General features: G+C 44.3%; 1 protein-coding gene across 8 annotated transcripts in view; it reads right to left on the bottom strand.

Annotated features, from left to right (window-relative positions):
- The window catches only part of PKHD1 (PKHD1 ciliary IPT domain containing fibrocystin/polyductin), a 445,064-nt gene that overhangs the window by 389,846 nt on the left and 35,117 nt on the right, over nt 1-20,101 (bottom strand). For all 8 annotated transcript variants that reach the window (XR_008956175.1, XM_048219586.2, XM_048219585.2 and 5 more), the window contains 12 exons: nt 17,197-17,311; nt 15,715-15,993; nt 14,632-14,721; nt 14,433-14,523; nt 13,607-13,749; nt 12,096-12,226; nt 10,633-10,808; nt 7,671-7,809; nt 5,073-5,200; nt 2,682-2,866; nt 1,662-1,784; nt 345-450 (listed from right to left, as the gene is read on the bottom strand). Coding sequence is in view for 7 of the 8 variants with exons in the window: in XM_048219586.2 (XP_048075543.1) it covers nt 345-450; nt 1,662-1,784; nt 2,682-2,866; nt 5,073-5,200; nt 7,671-7,809; nt 10,633-10,808; nt 12,096-12,226; nt 13,607-13,749; nt 14,433-14,523; nt 14,632-14,721; nt 15,715-15,993; nt 17,197-17,311 (1,706 nt within the window). In the remaining variant the exon portion in view is untranslated. The remainder of the gene's footprint in view (nt 1-344; nt 451-1,661; nt 1,785-2,681; nt 2,867-5,072; nt 5,201-7,670; nt 7,810-10,632; nt 10,809-12,095; nt 12,227-13,606; nt 13,750-14,432; nt 14,524-14,631; nt 14,722-15,714; nt 15,994-17,196; nt 17,312-20,101) is intronic.

Raw genomic sequence — 20,101 nt, forward strand, 5'->3', positions numbered from 1 at the left:
CCCCATGTTGGGCTCTATGCTGAGCATGGAGCCTGCTTGGGATTCTCTCTCTCTCTTCCCCTGCTCATGCATGTACTCTCTCTCTCTCTCTCTCTCAAAAAAAAGAACAAAAAACAAAAACCAAAAAAAAAACCCACAAACAAAATAACACCTCCCCGTCTCCACTTCAAACCATAACCATATCATTTTGATTGAACAAAAACTACACTTTCTGCGGCATCACTCAACATCCACCCCATGAATTGATGCACCTTCTGTCCACCCATAACCAGGTACATGGCCTCTAACAAATCAATCTGAGTCTGAAGTTCATGACTATCTCAGTGTCAATTCACAAATCTTACCAAGGGAATACCACACAGAGTGGACCTGCGGAGTTGACGCTTCAAGGTACTGGAAAGAACAGGAACCTGAGCAATAGGCTGGTATGTCATTCACTCGCACAACCACCTGAAAGCAAGGCAGAATTAAAGGTAAATGTGTGCATTTCGTGTGCTCAAGAGTATTCAGAAAGCACTTGTGAAATTTGCCCAAATTTACATGTTTAATGACTCGGGTTTTTTTTTTTCTTTCTTCTGTTTCTCAGTAACAAATCCTAATGAATGGTTCAAAACATGTTAGGTTTTCTTAAAATGGTGGTCGTTATGCTGAAACCTACCATTTCTACAATCAAATATGCTAAATCTTGAGTAAATTTCCTCTCTGTGGTAAATTTAATAAAATTCAAACTGCCCAAGGACTTTTTATCACTCTAGACTATATTCAACTGGATACGTGTGCAAAGTCCTTTCTTTGCTGCTACATGCCAACAAAGTACGCCCCTTCCTTCCATCGTACTACACGGATACGGAACTGGAAAATTGCGTACATGGGCATTTGGTTTGGGGTCTTCTTGTCCCAGAATGGTAGGTTCCCAATAAGAGACTACAGGACTCTTCCTCTCACTGTTAGTAATGTTAATCTGGCAGAACTTACAATACTTGGAGATGGGGAAGGTGAAAAAAATAGGACTTGTGTGGTGCTCTACGTATAAAATATGCATTAAAAACACACCCTATATTTATAATACTGCTTGCTGATGGAGTGAGGGGGTGTGGGGATGGCATGAAGGCACAGATGATAAAGAACAGTTTTATCTCTAATGTTTTCTTTTATTCATAAACACACACAAAACATAATCTATCAAAATGTTGGCAATCACTAACCTTTGGTTTGGATACCCAGGTGTTGGTTACATTATTCTTTGTATTTTTCACATTTTAAAATTTTCTCAAATTCAAAGCAGATGACTTATAACAGGAATATGGGCAGATGGGAAAGATAAAAAGACATTTTAAAGAGAAAAGGCACTGACTTAGCTCATTTACTTTCCAGCACCACCGTGTGGAGGTACTAAATCCTATGTAGCTACAGAGGTTCTCCGTTTTTGGCACCGTAATAACAGCATCGATAATTATAATAACAGGATGCTGTGTTTACAAAGCGCTTCTATTTTCGAAGTGCTTTCCGTGCACTGCTGAAGTAGAAAGAGGACAGGCATAACTGTCTCTGTTTTATGGATTGGAAAACTGATCCTTGAAACCGGTTCACGTTACACATCAGGGAGGGGCTGAGACACTTGGAACTGGTACTTGCACTCTGGGCGGCCCATCCACTCTCACCTGAGTGTGCTGGTTGGCGGTAACCAACATGTCTCCAAACACGGGTCCAAGAAAAACTCCACCATCATACACCACACGCGTGGTTGCCTCAGGGTTCACTCCAGTTAGATTTCCATCAGAGACCTGAGATGGTTACATTTCTGGTGAGTTCTGTCATGGAACAGACGTCTAATCTAAGAGAAGTCTGAATCTCATGATAAAGGGTCTTTTCCCATCTTATTTAAGATAACCAGATAGCTAGAAAGGGAAGATGGGGTGACAGGGGGGTGAAGTCTAGAGACCTAACTGTAAGTAACAGCTAATGAAAGCCCCAGTAGACTAGAGGTTTATTTATTTGCAAGTAGAGTTGCCAAAAAAGGCACAAAAAACAATCTTCTCTCTTGTCTTGAGATATTTTGTTTCGATGTGCTTTTCTATTTTATATGTTTGCAATCCAAAATAATAAAATAAAAGGTAAGGGGAAAAGTGCTATGAGAGGACTCTCATCTGTCCTCCATCTCCACCCCAGTATTTGGTTTGAAAACCAGATGACCCACAATACCATATAATGGGGATAAAATTTTATCTTGGGTTTCATTTTATAATAACCAAATGCTAGATGATCATTAGATTATTTTTTTAAACCCTAAATATGCAAGAGCATCTGGTTTTGTCATTATCCAGAGACAGCAAATCCTTTTCGAAACTTCCTTCTGCTGTGCCATCTGCCTCCATGATCATCTAAGTCAATCACATCTGCTTAAATTATCCAATAACAGATGTAGAATTATTGTATGGTGGACACTGACCAACAACTTCTACCTACACTGAGTTAGGGAAGGAGATGTTGGGTTTAAATGGTTTTATCAGCAATATGATGTATGAGATACAAAACACATCTTGAAAATTTCCCGAAAGATCACTGAACCCTTTTACTTAAATATTCCAACAAAACTAATAATTCATGACAGTTTTCACTCACGTAATTCTGATTTTTTTTTAACAAAATTGCTCCCAAATCCACACCACTACCATACATACCCTAATGAAATTGGGCAAATCTCCAACTTGGGTGGACCAGGAGAGGGTCCACACATGTTCGTAGCAAGACTTTAGATCCTCTTTTACAGTGAGGTCACTGACGTTGAGGTACCTGGATGTAAAGTTATCAGCATTGTTCTGTAAGAGCTTGAGAAGGTGACTAGCTGATAGATGCACAGGGACATCTGTGGGACAAGAATTTGATATAAAAAACACAAGATACGAATTACTCCATTGCACGGGGTTTCCTCTTTACAATAACAGAGAATAAATATCAAGATGCCCACTAATTATACAGGAGACCCTCAAGTTCAAAATATGCCTTCAAGAGAAACCCCAGCCCAGTTAACCATGTGTTTCCTAAGGCAAATAAAAGTAGATGCCTACTTTTTTATATTGTCATACATTTAATCAGTATCCTATCTCATAGCAAGCAGAGAGCATAGTCACATCAGACAAAACCATCCCCACTGTCAACTCCAAATATACACTCCAGACACCCTGGTAATGCCTGAAAGCCTAATTAAATAGTGGGTTTTCCCTGGAAAAATTTAGCTAGCCCTGTGAACAGAGAAAAGTTGGCCACCTTTCACAGGGAGTGGGGGAGGCACATAGCAGCTGACACCCATAAAAACTTAGCCAACCCAGCTGAGGAATGTTGGCATTGAACTTTGGTTTCTCTATTAGAATTCTTTTAAGCCCAACCACCTGCTTCCCCATTCCACATCCCCACAGAGAAATAACAGCGCTCTGTGCTTAAGCCCTGCTCGTGTTTGAACCCTGGTTCTTGCTTTACCAAAAGTTTCCATTTCATTAGCTACTCCCAAAAACCCTGTGAGGCAGACCATTTAGGTATCCTAATGTCTGTTTTAGAGGTGAAGAAAATGAGATCCAGTGAGATTCAGAAGCTTGTCAACCAAGCGAGATGGGTTTACCCTTAACCTAGAACGCCTTTTATTAAGGGTCTTCCTCTTGAATTCCACATGGCCTAGGAGTGTTAAGAAAATACCTCTGTATTTCTAAAGTGCAAACAAAATTCTCCTCCTTTTAAAAAATGCTGTTCTACATTTAAATCATTTGATGCCATTACCATTTCCAAAGGCCAGGTTAAGGCTGACTTTCCTGGATTGTTTGGCAGTGGTGTGAAGAGCATTGTAACAGAACATGGTGTCAGGAAGCGTACCTACTGACGGCCTGCAGCTCAAGAGAGGGGAAGCATGATGCAGGGATGGACTTCACAGACACAGGGCACTGCTGACACTTACTCACCCATTTATCAGACTCCGATAGCCCACGGCCTTCAGTTTGTCCTAAGTGGCCCTATTAGAGTAAAAACGCCACTCCTCCCACCCGAGAAGATTCTTGCAAGCCCAGCCATCTTTCTTCTTGGGAAGGCAGAAGACTTTTGGACCACATGCCAATTTTTATACAGCCACCCTTCAACTCTCCTGAGCCTCCCTTCTGATTCCTCTAGGGTTTTACCAAATCAATAGTGTCATCACTTCTATTCGCTATCCTTTGTGAAATGTGTATATTCTTAAGGATTTAGAAAAGGTTCCATGCCAATTACATCTGAAAGGTCTTTCTACATTGTTATGACCATTAAAATTCTCAATAGCATATGGTGTCACCATGGAGTTTAACTCAGAAGGACCATAGCTACCATGGAATTTGGACTAGGAAACTCTAGAGAGAATAGGACTGACCGGATAATCAAATACCTGAGTTCACATCCAGGCTGCCATCAACTGTTTGTATAACCTCTGGGCACGCTCCAGTATACTGGGCTCAATGGTGGCCTTCAGAAAGATATGTCAATGTCCTAATCCCTGGAACCTATGACTATTTCCTTAAGGCAAAAGAGTGTATATTGCCTTATATTGTAGAAGATGTGGTTAAGAATCTTGAGAGGAAAAGTTTATCCTGGGTTATCCAGGTAGGCCCTAAATGCAATCATATGTATCCTTATAAGAGAGAGACAGAGGAGGTTTTGAGACAGAAGAGGAAGAAACAATGAGACGATGGCAGCAGGAGTGGGAGAGACGTGGCCATGGAATACAGGCAGCCACCAGAACCTGGTAGATCTGAGAGAACAGATTTCTGTTCTTTTAACCCACCAAGGTTGCGGTGATTTGTTATGACAGCCCCGGGAAGCTAATCCACTCAGTTTCCACATCTACAAAATTAAAAAGTTGGGATTGTTTTAACAATAATATGGTATTGGTATTGTCCAGATCTTTAATTTTAAGAAGGCCACTTTCACACGCTGGAAAATAAACAAAATAGCTTTAAGACTGTCACCCTGCCTGACAATCTCTCAGGATGCTGTTTGCCTGGGAATGCCCCTAAAAATGGAAATGAGACACTGGTGCACTCCAGTTGCCCCTTTACCAGGAATCACTGTCGTAGGAAGTTGGATGCGAAAGTATCCTCCTAAAGGTGGACTTGTCCTCTGTATCCTCTGTGTTGTCACCTGGACCAACCTGGCTCCTTCTTCTCCCCCTTCAGTGGGCACAGAGCTGTGGCATGTCAAAAACAAAGCCTTAACCACAGTAACCATCCAGAAGTGCCACTCTACACAGAACTTTACTCCATCTCAAAGACCATACAGTCGGCCATGTTTCCAGGACACAAACTCAACCTCCCAAATATTGGATATCCCTGTCCCATCACAGCAGAGAAGTTCATTGTAAATATTAGGGTTCTTTTTTTTAAGGTGTTATTTATTTATTTGAGACAGAGAGAGAGAGAGAAAAAGGGCACAAGCAGGGGGGAGAGGCAGAGGGAGAAGCAGACTCCCCGGTGAGCAGGGAGCCTGATGCGGGACTTAATCCCAGGACCCTGAGCCAAAGGCAGACACTTAATCAACTGAGCCACCCAGGAGCCCCAAATATTAGGATCTTACAGAATGTTCCACCCTGCCCCTGCACTGATTCCGGACCCACAGGGACCCAGAGTAAAAGGTGATGACTCTGGCCTCCACAGCTCTGGCCCTGAAGCACAGAGTGGACAGAGAACTTGGTATTTTCTGACCCATTCACATCATCAAGTGAGGAGTCAGTGCCCTGTTCCACAGATGCTTCCCCCCACTCTGTATCCCCATCTGAAACACAGGCCTCTCCTTCTGGCAACTTCTTAGCTGGTGCCTGTGTACAAATATACTGCCTGCCTAATCTTGCTTTTAATCAAATAAATCATTATTTTAGTCAAATAAATCATGACATACCATGAGATGGAATACCGTTTAGCCAATGAAATCATATTTTAGAAAAAATCATACCATTCCCCATCAATGATAGGGGGAAATACTCAATTTATACCATTAGGTGAAATGGGCATGTTGACAAATATAGTGTGTAATATATGGTCCCAATTAGAGGTTTAAAAAGTCTATATGTATACCTTATATACTTTATATATGTACACTTTAAAATGTGTATACATGTGTACGTATACAACAACTGCTTAGGGAAAAGGGAGCTAGAATATGGATCTGACATGTCAGTAAAAGTTACCTCCGAGCGGAGGGATTATGAGTGACTTTTTATCTTCTTCTAAGTCTTTTTCTGTATTTTCCAAATTTTCCACAATGAACATATATGATCTTTATCAATACTATTTAAGAACAGCATGCTGGTGTACAGAAATACAACTCTACAGAAACAGAGTGGTACTGTGTTGGGGGACGAAGCTAGCAGAGGCCGGTCCAAGGGGCTCCTGTCTTGCTGAGGCAGGAGGCTTCCAGAAGGAGTGAAGGTATTTGAGGAAATATCAGAAAGGAAGGTTGCCAGGACCATTCCATTGTAGACCTGTTCAGAGTAACCCAAGCCAGCCCCTGGCATTTCTGAGTTAAAGCTTTGGCACTTGGAATGCAGGACTGCAGGCTGGCTAATATGGCAGCCCCCTCCACCACCTGGGCTCCTTTACTCCTTGATTCTATTGATGGTTTGCATGTCTTTCCCGCCCAGCGGGCCGTGGAACACTAAGTCAAGGAGAGTAGCCCACAGATCAAGGTCTCTGCGCCTGCCTTTTATACACCAAACCAAGCGTGGTATGAGAAGAGCTCATCTTGGAACATGTTAGAAAAAGATGGAAAGAAAAATGTTAAAGGCAAAGTATCTCAATTCTTTCATCCTACCGGGGTTTAAGTGAAAAATGAAAAGAGCGAATTAGAGCACACGTGTTCCAGGAGTTGGGGAGAGCCTGATCCTTAGTTACTGCTCTATAAACCGTGGCCGGACTCTGCTGACCATGAAGAAGCCGCAATGCTTATGGGCCTCTAGTGCCATCTGGTGGTAAGTTGTTAGAAACAGTTGTTTTTGTTCCTTCGAGTATTTCAATTCCCCTCGAAAGATTCCAGTAAGATAAATATATGGGAAATGGAATGAGGGAAGTAAACTGAAAATAGTGGTAACGAGAAGCTCTGAACAGCATAAAAATACAACTACTTAAAAACAAATTCACTAGACACTAGTTCTCAAAGTGTCGTCCCCAGACCAGTAGAATCAGCATTGTCTGGGAGCTCATTAGAAATGCAAATTCTCGGGGCGCCTGGGTGGCACAGCGGTTAAGCGTCTGCCTTCGGCTCAGGGCGTGATCCTGGCGTTATGGGATCGAGCCCCACATCAGGCTCCTCTGCTATGAGCCTGCTTCTTCCTCTCCCACTCCCCCTGCTTGTGTTCCCTCTCTAGCTGGCTGTCTCTATCTCTGTCAAATAAATAAATAAATATCTTAAAAAAAAAAAAAGAAATGCAAATTCTCGGGCCTTGCCTCAATCCTGAGTTAGAGAGGGAGTGGTTAGGGCCCAGCAATCTGTGTTTTAATAAGACTTTCCGAGTGAGTCTGTTGCTGCCTTCCTAAGACTGAGAACCATGGTTTTAGGCAACAAGTCAGGTAGCTCTTCCTGATAAAAGTCCCACCTCTGTCTGTGTCCCCAAAGGCCAACTGACAGTCCTAAAAAGGGATGAGTGAGCAAAGACCGCTCCCTACCTTGCAGTGATGAGTGGGAGCTCCCGGCCACACTCCACCAACGAGAAGCTTACATTGTAGACTGGAGGGGATCCCACTACACAGAGTGACTCCACCAGATTCCCACCTGGGCGAGCTGTTCCGGAATCTGCTTGAGAAACTAGAGACCAATGATCCTATCATTAACAAGCAACTGGTGTCTGGTGGAAACTCCCAGGGGCAGATGCGGAGTTATTTATATCTCAGCCCCCACTTCAAGCAGATTCCCACCTGTCTGCCACTATGAAAAGCAAAGGAAGAGGAGGCAGGAGGACCCGGCTTCAGACCAAAAGGAAAATGTAGGGTCATGGTTTAGGGAGACAAACACTAATTCCATAGCAAAGCCCCTCGCTAGGCTAACTCCCTCCCGATGCTATGCGAGGCACCCCCACACAGAGAATCTGCTGCAGCATGGACTGCTACCCCTTCCTCCTTTCCTCCTCAAGGCCCCTGGTAACTCTGGGAATGCACAGCTGATCCTCTTCAGGAACAAGGGGTGCACAGGTGCCTCCTTGCGATATATGAGCGCCCATCCACAGAGCGGGGTCAGCATGTGCGCAGAAACAGGCCAAGCTTTCTTTTTTTCTTCTTTCTTTTTTAAAGGGACTTAGCAGATGTCATTAAGGTCACTCATCATCTGATTTTTTTTTATTTATTTAACGGAGAGGGAACACAAGCAAGGGGAGTGTGAGAGGGAGAAGCAGGCTTCCTGCTGAGCAGGGAGCCGGATGTAGGGCTCAATCCCAGGACCCTGGGATCATGACCTGAGCTGAAGGCAGACACTTAACGGCTGAGCCACCCAGGCACCCCAACAGTGCAAGCTTTCAAACCGACTGCCGATCAAATCCTGATTTCTCACTTCCATTAGGTAACCGTTTGGCTGATCAACATAACCTCTCCGTTTCCTCATTTGTGAAGTGGGAATCATAACACATTAATCTGCATGGCAGGGAGCGTTTAGTGGGATGGCAGATTCAAAATGACCAGCACAATATATTTTAATATCCTCTTCCCCTGGGTAAGGGACACACCTTCCCCAAGACTGTAATAGGAACAGTGGACAGTGTAAAGACAGCATCTTTGCACATCCCCTGCTTATTTAGCACAATACCAGGCACACAGTAGGTGCTCAATAAATGCTTATTTGCTCAGCTGGGTACAGAGTCATTGAAGGCTTGGCTCTGGTGTCCAGATTCCAATGTTCCCCACATCTTAGATGTGTGATTTGGGACAAGCTACTCAACCCCTCTTAGTTTTGGTTTCCTCATCTATAGAGCAGAGATAATAGGACCACTTCAGGGGCTTCTGAGATCTCAGTGAGAAGTAAGTGGTAGGCACCACTAGGTAAAAGGAACTGACCTAGAGGAGATTAGGTGAGAGAATATAAAGTGTGAAGCTAATCAGATAAATCTCAATTAACTATGACTATCAGGCCTGATTTTGTAGGGTTCATCTTGCCATTAACTAATCCTCCAAGCAAAGTCGTCGCCAGCAGGGAAACTAGACAAAGTGGGAAGGAGGCTGTTTCACCCAAGCCACCCCTCCCTCCCTCACCCTCACCTAGATGGTTCCACATACTGGAACATTTGATGGCTAAAGGGTGGGGGCAGTGAGCAAAGGCTCTGGCTCCTGGGCTTCGGGGGATTGGAGAGAATGGAAACAGAAGTGATCACCTAGTCCTGAGTTCCCAGTCAATGGTTCAAGTGTGTGAAATATTGATCTTCTCAGGACTCCAGGAATCTGGACAGTGCTTGGTGGGGGGCACCAAAGGGCCCAACCAGTTGTCTCGGGCCCCAAGAAATTCAAATGGTTGTCCCAGCACACCATTTGTATATTATCATCGTCTATGTGTGCCATAACATGAACAAGGTTTAAAATCAGTAATAACTCAGCTCAGATGCCCTAAAACACTTAAACGGGTGAAACAGATAAGAGATAGAATTGTGATGAGTATCCTAGAATGATGAAATCTCAAAGCCGAAAGTGAGTCCTCTTGCCACCCACCTCCAAGCTCTCCTGCCCTCAGCTCTATAACTTTCAGACAAAAGACTATAAAGGGAAAAGGGAAAGTGAGCAAAAGTTGGAAGCCTTGAAGCCCCAGGGGATAGACTGCACCATTCTGTTTTGGCCATGGGCTTCTCTTCCCCTGTGTACCCATCATACCTGGCCAGCCTTTGTAGGACCCGTAATGAGCTCTTTGTCCATAAGACTCACGGACAAGCAAAGCCAGGGGAGGCCTCTGTGCCTAAGGGAGATCAAGGGGGACTTCCTAGAGGAAAGGGCCAGGCTTGAACTTCGAATGGTGAGTAGGAAGAATGTGGATAGGCAGAAAGCAGGACAAGCCTATTCTCATGAGGACACAGTTACTCTCTCACTTTTCTGAGTCTGCCTTAAATGCATAGATGAGTTGCTGAAGGTCTCATTTACAGGGCCAGATATTGCCTTGTTCCTTCCAGCACTTTGCATGACAGATATTAATTCATGGACAAGTGGAGAAATCCTGCTGGCCTAACAATAATAATGGTAATAGTAATAAGAACTGTTTATATTTATTGAGCACCTACCATGGTCCAGGACCTGTAATGACTTAATTACATGCTATACTTCAGTTAACCTTCACAGTAATTCAATGAGATGGGGCCCTGATTATGCCCATTTTACAGATGAGGAAACCAAGGCTTCTCAGCATGAAAGTGGTAAAATTGAGGTAAGAGCACAGAAGCGAGAGCAAGCATTGTATAAAAAGGGGGTGAGGGAATTAGCAAAAGAGATAGAGAGACCAAGCGCACACAATCCCAAACCCATCTTCTTTCCAGAACCAAGGCAGACAAGATAGCGAATCACCTGTTCCCTCTGCATTAAAAGAAGAACCGCCCCTAGCAGAAAAATTTGAAGTCAGCATTTGATAGACAGGCCCCTTGACGAGAGCAGATGCGATCATCACCTGTTATGTTTGTGTCCGTGATAATAATTTCATCCACATAGAACTGCCCTGTCTCCTGAGACAGAGGGAAGAGGTCAATCCGATGAACCAGCACAGGGCAGTTTGCCAGAGGTGGCTGGAGATACGCCGAGCGACGCACACAAGCCTCCCAGAGGTCAGTGCAAGTGAACCGCCAGCTGAAAAACAAGCCCCCAGCAGAAATGGACCTCTCCGTGTGCCCCTGCAGCCCCTTCCCGAAGAGCCAAGTTCACCACCTTGGAGGCCTGTGGCCTGTGCAGTCGGGAGAGACACCCCAAGAACCCCTGCACCCCAAGAGTCCTGTGTGCCCTGGGTACAGGCATCCCATCCAAGACAGGCTCAGTTAGACTTGTGGTATCACACGAGTGAGTCACATTTCAAGGCAATCATTCGCTCATGACACTCAATGTCAGCAGCATTTTCAGACGACAGTATTAATTATGTATCTCAGGCAGGTCGTATGTTAGGCTCTAAGCACAAAGAGTAATATTCCCGGACTCAGTCAGGTTTAAGACCGCTTAACAAAACCCACAAGACCTATGCGGAAAGCACACCAAATCAAGGGGTCAGGATGCCTGAGTTTTATTGCAGAGTCTTTGTCTACTTGCTGTATAAATTTTGGTGACTCACAAATTCTCTGGGTCCCAACTTTTCTCATCTGCGATGTCAAGTAACGGTCCCTAAAATCTCTTCCACATATGATGTTCTATCATTCTATCCCTGCGAAAAGTGCCAGAGTACTTCTAAAAAGTATATATTTATATATATGCATTATATATATCCTTATATATATATAACTTTTATATATTTATTTATATTCCTAACAACTTACTCTTTTTTTTTTTTAAGATTTTATATATTTATTTGACAGAGAGAGACAGCCAGTGAGAGAGGGAACACAAGCAGTGGGAGTGGGAGAGGAGGAAGCCGACTCCCAGCAGGGAGCCCAATGTGGGGCTCCATCCCAAGACACTGGGATCACGCCCTGAGCCAAAGGCAGACGCTTAATGACTGAGCCACCCAGGCGCCCGAACTAACTACTCTTAAATCAGACTTCTTAGCTGAATAAGACATGTTCAGAATCCCAAGTGAAGAGGCGCCTGGGTGGCTCAGTCAGTTAAGCGGCCAACTCTTGATTTCAGCTCAGGTCATGATCTCAGGGTGGTGGGATCGAGCCCCACATCGGGCTCCACACTCAGCAGGGAGTCAGCGGTTGCTTGAGATTCTCTCCTTCTCCTGTCCCTCCCCCCACTTGTGTGTGTGCTTTCTCTCTCTCTCTAAAAAATACACAAATCTTAAAAAAAAAAAGAAAACAAAGAACCGCAGGTTACTATCTGAGGCCCAAAATAAGAGATCATTAGTACCTCACACGGGCCCCTGTCCCCCAGAGAGCTAATCATCCCAGCTGGCGGAATTCCCACCACACCTCCCCACAGATTAGCTACCTGTTGGGACGGGTCCCCACAAGACTCCAGTCACAGGTGATGTTCTTCTCAATGAAGTTTTGAGAGTCGGTTGTGAAAAATACGGTCACCTTCAGAATGTTATTCATGTGGCCTTTGTATGCAAGGCACAACTGTGGACACCAAAACAGTGTATGAGTTCGATGAGTGCAAGAAGCAGCTGTTCAGGAGGGTCCCCCTCCCTAGGAGCCTGCCTCGTGCTGTGAGAGACAGAGCGAGCCCAGTTCCCATCCTCCTACAGCTTACTAGTCTCACTGGAATGACAAACAGAATAAATTGCGATTGACTCCACAGAGAGTTGTGCTTGGCAGTGAGGACTGTAGAGTATCTCTGTGAGAACACCCCTGCTCCAACCCAGTTACCTGTGCGACCTTGAGCAAGTCACTTCACCTCTCTGAGCCTCAGTTCCTGAACTCTAACTCGCTGACATCCTTGGTTTCTGAGTTTAGTAAAATTGTCACAAGAAGACGTTATAGCAGGATTTTTTTTCCCCACAGTTGGCCTTTCGGACTGGAAAATTCTTTTCTGTGAGAGGGCTGTCCTGTGCATTATGGGATGATTTGCAACATCCCTAGAAACTACCCTTTGGATGCCAGTAGCACTTCCCCAGGGGTGACAACCAGAAGCGTCTCCATAATCGCCAATCTTCCCCAAGCGGGCAAAATCACTCGTGTTGGGAGCCTGTCCTGCAGAGGGCAGGCCAGAAGATGGGTGGCGCCCCAACCTGACCCGTCTAATCCCAACTCCCCCAGCAGTTCCACTAAGAACCGACTGAACACTGGAACAGATAGGAGATGGAATTCTGAGGAATATCAAAGAATGACACGATCTCGGGGCTAAAAGAGGCTCCTCTTGCCACCCACCCCCCAGCACTGCCATAAGTTCAGCCAACCTGTTAGGCTCCCTCTAGCTCCCAAAGGGCAAACAGGCTGCACTCTTTTTATGAAAGATGGCAGAGCTTAGCACAAAGGATAGAAGTTATTCAAGAAATGTGCCAGTCCACCTATTAATAACAAAAAAAAACTATAATAAATAACAGCGACTAGCATTTAACAGAGTCCTAACCAGTGCACATGTTAGTAGATTATCTCATTTAATCTCCACCACAATTCTAGACCATATGACAACCCATTTCACAGAGGGGTAAACTAAAGCAAGACCCTGAGGACATGTAAGGGGTAGAGTCAAAATTCAAAACCAGATAGTCTGACTCTTTCCTAAGGAGCAAAGAAGATACTGGAGCACATAAAAACACCCATAGGTCTCACAGTTAAAACAAAGGCATTTCATTTTCATGTAACAACTAACTAATGAAGGACCACAGGTTCACCGCTTGACACAGCAGTTAAGAAACCCAGAACCTCAGCCTGAAATGCACTGGCAGATCACAGCAATCAGTCCTTCGTGCTTCTGTTTCCCCAGTCTCAACCCCACAGAGTAACGTCAACCCCTCCCCACCCACCTCAGCGGGAAGCGTGAGGGCTGCTACTTACATGCGTGTACCGATCTAGCCGGTAGCCCTTCTGGGAAGCTGGGGGTGTTAGGACAAGCCGTTGAGGCTGGTGGAGGCTGAACCTCCCACAGAAGGGCTCTGTCCCACTGGTGAGGTCCCCCTCAAAGCTGGAACCTTCTGGGCCTGGCAGCAGATAAAACAGGAAGACCGGCATGGAGATTGATAAGACAGAGCTTCCAACATGTGTAGAGGAGTTGGGTTATGAGTTCACCATGGCAGGGGCCCTTGAGCCCTTGGGTGAGCAGGGGCGAGGCTTGTGCTTAAAGGCTTGAAGGCTCCTGATGTGAGAACCCCTTTCTGTCTGCCACGGAGCATCGAAAATCTATTACGATTTTCTCTGCATTCCATGGCATCAAAAACAGTTGAGAAGCAAAGAGACAAGGAGTGCTGACTGTAAGTGAGTTCACCTTAGTATCTTAAAAACTTGCCCTCACATTGTTAGAATTTGGTAAGATGACTGTTTCATGTAACAATTCCTTTACTTGGATACAATTTGAATGAAATAAGATACACTGTTGCGGTGTCTTCCTTCCGCCTGTGTGGTTTGCCCTTTCCCCACTGGGCAGCGTGGGTAGCACCTGGCTCCACCTGACAGCCCAGGGGGAATGGCTTTTCTTTCTCTGACACCCACACCAAGCGGCTTCCTCCCGCGTATGTCATCACTCTCTTGGCCACTGTGTCCAAATCCAGTTTCCACAACTTTTCTTGACTCTGGTAGCAGGAAGTGAAGATTTCTCCCATTTTACAGAAAAAGAAACAGAGAAGACAATGGAGGATCAGCATTTGTCAAGCCAAGGAGAGCACACCTTGTTCAAATCCAAGCCAGAGTAGGGTGCTAGCCGAAAGTGGTTCCAGTTTGCACTTGACAGCAAGTAATTCCTCAATGGCTGTTTGAATCTGGTTTAAAAAAAAAAAAAAAAACCCTCTAGAGTTTATACCATGGGCATAAAGACCCCCCCTCCCCCGCAGCTCCTCCACCTGTCATTATTTGGAGAAGGTTCCCACCTGATGGGCTGTGGCATTTGCAGGAATTGGCTGACTGGTGACATTGTCCCAAGTAAGGAAGAAGCTCCCTCTGCCAGACACGGTCAGCATCTGTCAAGAGTAACAGGAATAAATGACGTATGCTAATTAAGCCAGAGAAACTTGGGACATATCTCCTCCACTGGCTATTTCTTTTTATTTATAATTTCAGTTTTGTCTAAACTCACTGTCATCTAGAAATATCTGCAAACCCAAGTGTCAGCACCAAACGATAATGTTTATATGTCGATCTCCCTATTCATCCGTGTCCCCCCTTCTCTTTAGGGTGTGAGACTTCAATGCTGCCACTGAACAGCCCCCTTTCAGCCCTTCCCGCCCAGCACCCTCTCCCAGGGTGGGTGGCCTGGTGGGCAGGAGCACAGGCTGATTGAGTCTCTGCTTTGCTCCTCACATGTTCCCCAACAGGCTCACTATACTTTAGTTACAAGTAAGATCGGTCATCTTACACCACTTGTTCTTTTCCACTTTGTTCTATGCTTATTTGGGTACATGTTTTACTCTTAGACTCTAAGCTTGAAAAGCAGAGTCCATATGGACTCATCTTTGTACTCCAAGAAGTGAACAACTGAAAGTACACTGACCTTGTTCAACACATATATGGGGCGCCACTGAGAGACCCAAAGGATCTTCGGGTCCTTTACAAAGCGGATGGAGAAAACACCGTGTGTGGGGAGACAGGACCTGGACCAGTAACAGCAATGGAATCACGTGTGTGCCCACTCATGAGCATGCACACATGGGTGTGTGTTTGGAGGACTTTATCTCTACTCTGGGGAACAAGATTCCAAAAGAGAATTTACCTGGAACTTAAATTCCTAAAACTAAGACCACAAGTAAAATTATCTTAATAATAAGACTTTGCCTTTTTTTGAGATGTCCTCACAACCCTATTGGATAGATAGCCTATCTCTTTGGCAGCAGAATTACCATGACAACTCAAGTCTCCTGGCTCCCAGCTGGTGATCCTTCCACTAGGCAAGACGATGCTCCTTCCAGAGTCCAGACCCTGAATCCAACCCCACAGGGCAGAGAAGAGACACACACCTGGATTTCTGGAAGTCTCTGGGCACGGATTCGGATCTGATGCTTCTCCTGGAGGTACGTGCTGACCACATCAGGATTCAGCCAGGTGTTGTGGATCTGGACGCCGATCCTCATCCCCCTGCTGGGGGCTCTCCCACAATGCTCTGCTTCCAGGTAGTACCTGGTGCCACCAACCAGCTCCAACTTGGGAGTCTTCCATTGCCAGGTCCCTTCATGCCCATTCTGCTCCCAGGTGTCAAACCAGTCGGCAATGCCCACCCCGACGGAGGCCACTTTCACCTGTGGTCCAAGAAGCCTATCACGATCAATGCCATGAAGCGTATGGGCATTTCTTCCTCAAACAGCAAGTGTCTGGACAGGGACTAACAGGGTCTTTGGACTGGTCTGCTTTTCCAACAAGTTAGCTCCGTCACACTGGAGCGTGTGGTTGTCCATGCTTCTCCACTCCTCACTCTAGCGCTGTCTATTAAGCTGTATGCAGGTGAGGCTGCATGGGCCGTGTTTAGAGCAGAAACAGCCAGCGTGAAACCCTGGCTTTACATGATAGTCTGGATAAAAGAGTACTAAGCCATTTGAGAAACCTAGAATGACCTGACCACATCAACATCTATGCTGTTCCTCTAGCAACCAGAAAAGCAATTTCACAGAAGTGTGTTAGTAATTTGAGGGGGAATACGTGGTTCTTTGTCAATGGTGTTAGTGAATTTTGGCTTTTCGTTTAAAGCACTTTTTCTTATCCTTCAGAGCTAATGGGGAAATTCCTAAATAAGACTGGCTACATGTCTATCCAAACACCAGGGGAAAAGGCACAAGTTTTAGAGTCAGATAGATATGAGTTTGAACTCTAACTATGTTAGGGTCCAAGTGGCCCTGGATTGCCCATATAATCTTCTAAGCCTCAATTTCCTTATCTGGAAAATGGAGAACAATATACTTAGCTCACAGAGATGCTGGGAAGAACAGAGACAAGGAACATAAAAGATGTAGCTTCATGCTCAGCTTATAGTAAGTGCTCAATAAACATGCCAACACAGTCGACCAAATTCTTTTTCAACAATTCAAATCATGTCAATTATATTTCAGTTTTCAAAAAAAATTAATAAAATAGGGGCGCCTGGGTGGCACAGCGATTAAGCGTCTGCCTTCGGCTCAGGGCGTGATCCCGGCATTATGGGATCGAGCCCCACATCAGGCTCCTCCACTATGAGCCTGCTTCTTCCTCTCCCACTCCCCCTGCTTGTGTTCCCTCTCTCGCTAGCTGTCTCTCTCTCTGCCAAATAAATAAATAAAATCTTTAAAAAATTAATAAAATAAACCCACCCATGCCCCAACAAAATGAAATATTAAAATCCCTGGTTGCTTAATGGTATATAACAACTCTTAGTAGAAGATGAGAGTTTTAGTGTTTATTCTTTTTTTTTTTTTTTTTCAGGAGTGAAGGACTGGGGAGAAGAAAAAGGAAAGTAAGAGGAAGGTGAATACCTTGGTCCTTGGGTCTTCTGACTGACTGAGGTACAGAGAAGCTTGGCTGTCAGCGTGGATCCAGAAAGTATAATTATTTGTCTCTGGAGCCACAAAGAACCCACTGAGCCGTGCTCTGGAGAGGAGAGAAACACAGAGAAGTGAGAGCAACCAACACCCAAATCACTGACCCAACAAATGGGCACCCTTGTACTTTGTTTTTTTCTTTGTGGCAACGAGGAAGAAACACTTGACTCTTGTGCTACGTGAGTGACCAGCACACTCGAGAAACAGCTATTCCTGTGGCACCTGCTAGTCAGTATCTCAGCCCATCCCTTCACAATGGCCATGACCCCTTTGCAGTCAATGTGTCTTTGGGAAAGTTGTAGCCACCGCACAAGGCTGTCTGGAGGCTTAGTTGAGAACATTTACTAACACTTAGTGCAGGGCCTGGTCCATGGTTAGGAACTCAATTAATAGTAAATATTATTCTTATTATTAAAAATAAAGAGATCACCAATCAGAATTTGCTCTGACTTGCTCTGGAACCTTCATTCCTTGTCTCCTATTCCAACATATCGTACTTCCTAAGGTATGTTTGATAATGTCTCTGGATCAAGTCAGCTATTAGCCACATTACATGTGTGCAAGTGCATAGCCATAAGCGTCTGTGGATTCATAAACCAGCAAATGCACTTCCTGCCGAATAATCTTACTTGACTTGTGGACAATGCTTTGCAGTTCCCTATGAAGGGAGTAAAGGGATAGACTTGCAATGGCCCCAAGTGACATTAAGAGAAGCTTCTACTTTATCTCCCTTATGGTAGACATGAACTTCACAGAAGCAGGTGTTTATGTGGGGTTTCACAGACTGCTGTGTCTTTTAAAATATCATATTCCTATGGGTGAAGAAGGATATGTGCCATAATGTGGCACAGGCAGACTTACAGAGAAATCACAAGACCTGAAATCAGAAAAATTCAGAGCCTAGTTCTGCTACTTGATAGTCATATAACATTAGAAAAACACTTTACCTATCGGGGACTATGGTTCCTCACCTACAAACTAGACCTATAAATGCTTCCTCAGTTGTTGCTTCTCATGAACTAATGTCTTCGAAGGCCTGGAACATGGCAGTAAGTCAATACACATCAGTTGAACTGAATCAGAAGATCGGGAGACACCCTGGCTATGCTGAGGAATGTCAGTACGTGCTGTCCGACCTTGCTCTGTAGCCACACGTGCATATGACAAGGCCGGCCATTCCTCAAGATCGTGACCTTGCTCTCCACCTTCTAGACCTCTGGATACTGAGCACAATGTCGTGTGGAATGTACGTGATCAGTAAATAGTTTTTAATCGTTTGAAGGCTTACTAATTAAACGTTATCTCACAAAAAGAGGGGCGTGGTGATTTGCTCTGAGCTTACCAGACACCTCAATACCTACGGAGAGTATTTTTCCAATTAAAAATACTCTGGCCCACAGAGAAAAGTCAATCAAATGTGTCAACAATTTCAAATTAAAAGACACATCCTACAACTTCAAAGGAGAATGCAGGCAATTTTATGAAACATTTTAAAAATATAACTACATTTTTTTAATGTTTAAGATCAATTCCAGTGACCTTAGTATTAGAGACAGATCTGGCTAAGTAAATGATTAAACTATCTCAATAAATATCAAGAATATTTTCTGAAAATCATTTGAAAATAACTATTTTAAAGGTCCATCAATACAACAATTTATCAATTAATCAATAAATAGTCTAATCTTTTAATTTAAAATTTTTAAATTTTAAAGAACTGAAGGACAGAGAGGATGAAAAGAGTTACTCTGGTTTGTAGCCCTTCCAAATGGCAGTTAAAGAGACATTCCCTGCAGGTGGTACCATACAGCCAAAATGCCCTTTTGTGTTTTGAGGGGGTCTGACTCTCTCCCTAACACTCCCCCACACACTGAACATAGCTGAAAGGTTTTCCTTTGAACATCATTGATGTTTCTCAAAAACCATGATAAAGATGTATCATTAGGTGCCACAAGGGACCACAACGATTGCCACTTTGAAACTATACATTGGTGGTTAAATACCTAGTTAGTTAGACTTCTGGGACAATAGAGACTACTCTTTTCTGTTCACAGATTTTCTTCCCTCCTTGGCTTCTTTGATGTCTGAAATTCCCTGAACGGGAACAAAGTCTTTCATTCCACAATTGAGTTGAAATTTTAAATGGCCAAATCCTTGGAGGAAGTCACGGAATGGCTGGAATTCACATTCAGGGGTCATGACCAACCTCTTTGAGAAGAGGTTTGAAAGGAGAAGAGAGATCCATCACACAGTAAAGAATCCATCCCTCTGTATATACGCTGAGGGCACATGAAGGAAACAGTGTGTCTAAGCAATTCTCAACTTTTTGTATTTTTAAGACCACTTAAGAAAACTAGACATTTTGGCCATGTCCTTGAAGGGATTAAAAATACTCAGAACAACACTAATAGGAAAACCATAATCACACTGCCATTGCTGCTACAGAAAACGTCTCTTGGAGACCACAATAGCTTCCCCTGCTATGTGCCAGCCATTGGGTTGACCTTTGACACTGGGTGCTTGTTTCAAATGACCGAAAGGCATATTCTTGCTTCTTTCTTTGGCGTTGGTTTCACGTCTTAGCCACGTACCTACAGCAAGTTTTACCCTGCTCTCTACCAAGTCCCCTGGCTTATCCAGCTCAGTGTTCCAATTAATAGTCATCTCCCAAAGCAGACTGTAAACCAACTTGTAGAAAACATAAATTTTACCAATTGATCAAAAGTTCATGTGCACCTATAAAAGGCTTGTTGTACTAGCATGACCGACACTGGTTGAGAACAGTGGTCAAACTGCTGTTGAATCAGCAGCTGTTCAAATTTTTCCCCTGGGAATCTCA

Source organism: Ursus arctos, unplaced genomic scaffold (genome assembly GCF_023065955.2).
Source record: "Ursus arctos isolate Adak ecotype North America unplaced genomic scaffold, UrsArc2.0 scaffold_29, whole genome shotgun sequence".
In the NCBI taxonomy this organism is placed as follows: Eukaryota; Metazoa; Chordata; class Mammalia; order Carnivora; family Ursidae; genus Ursus; species Ursus arctos.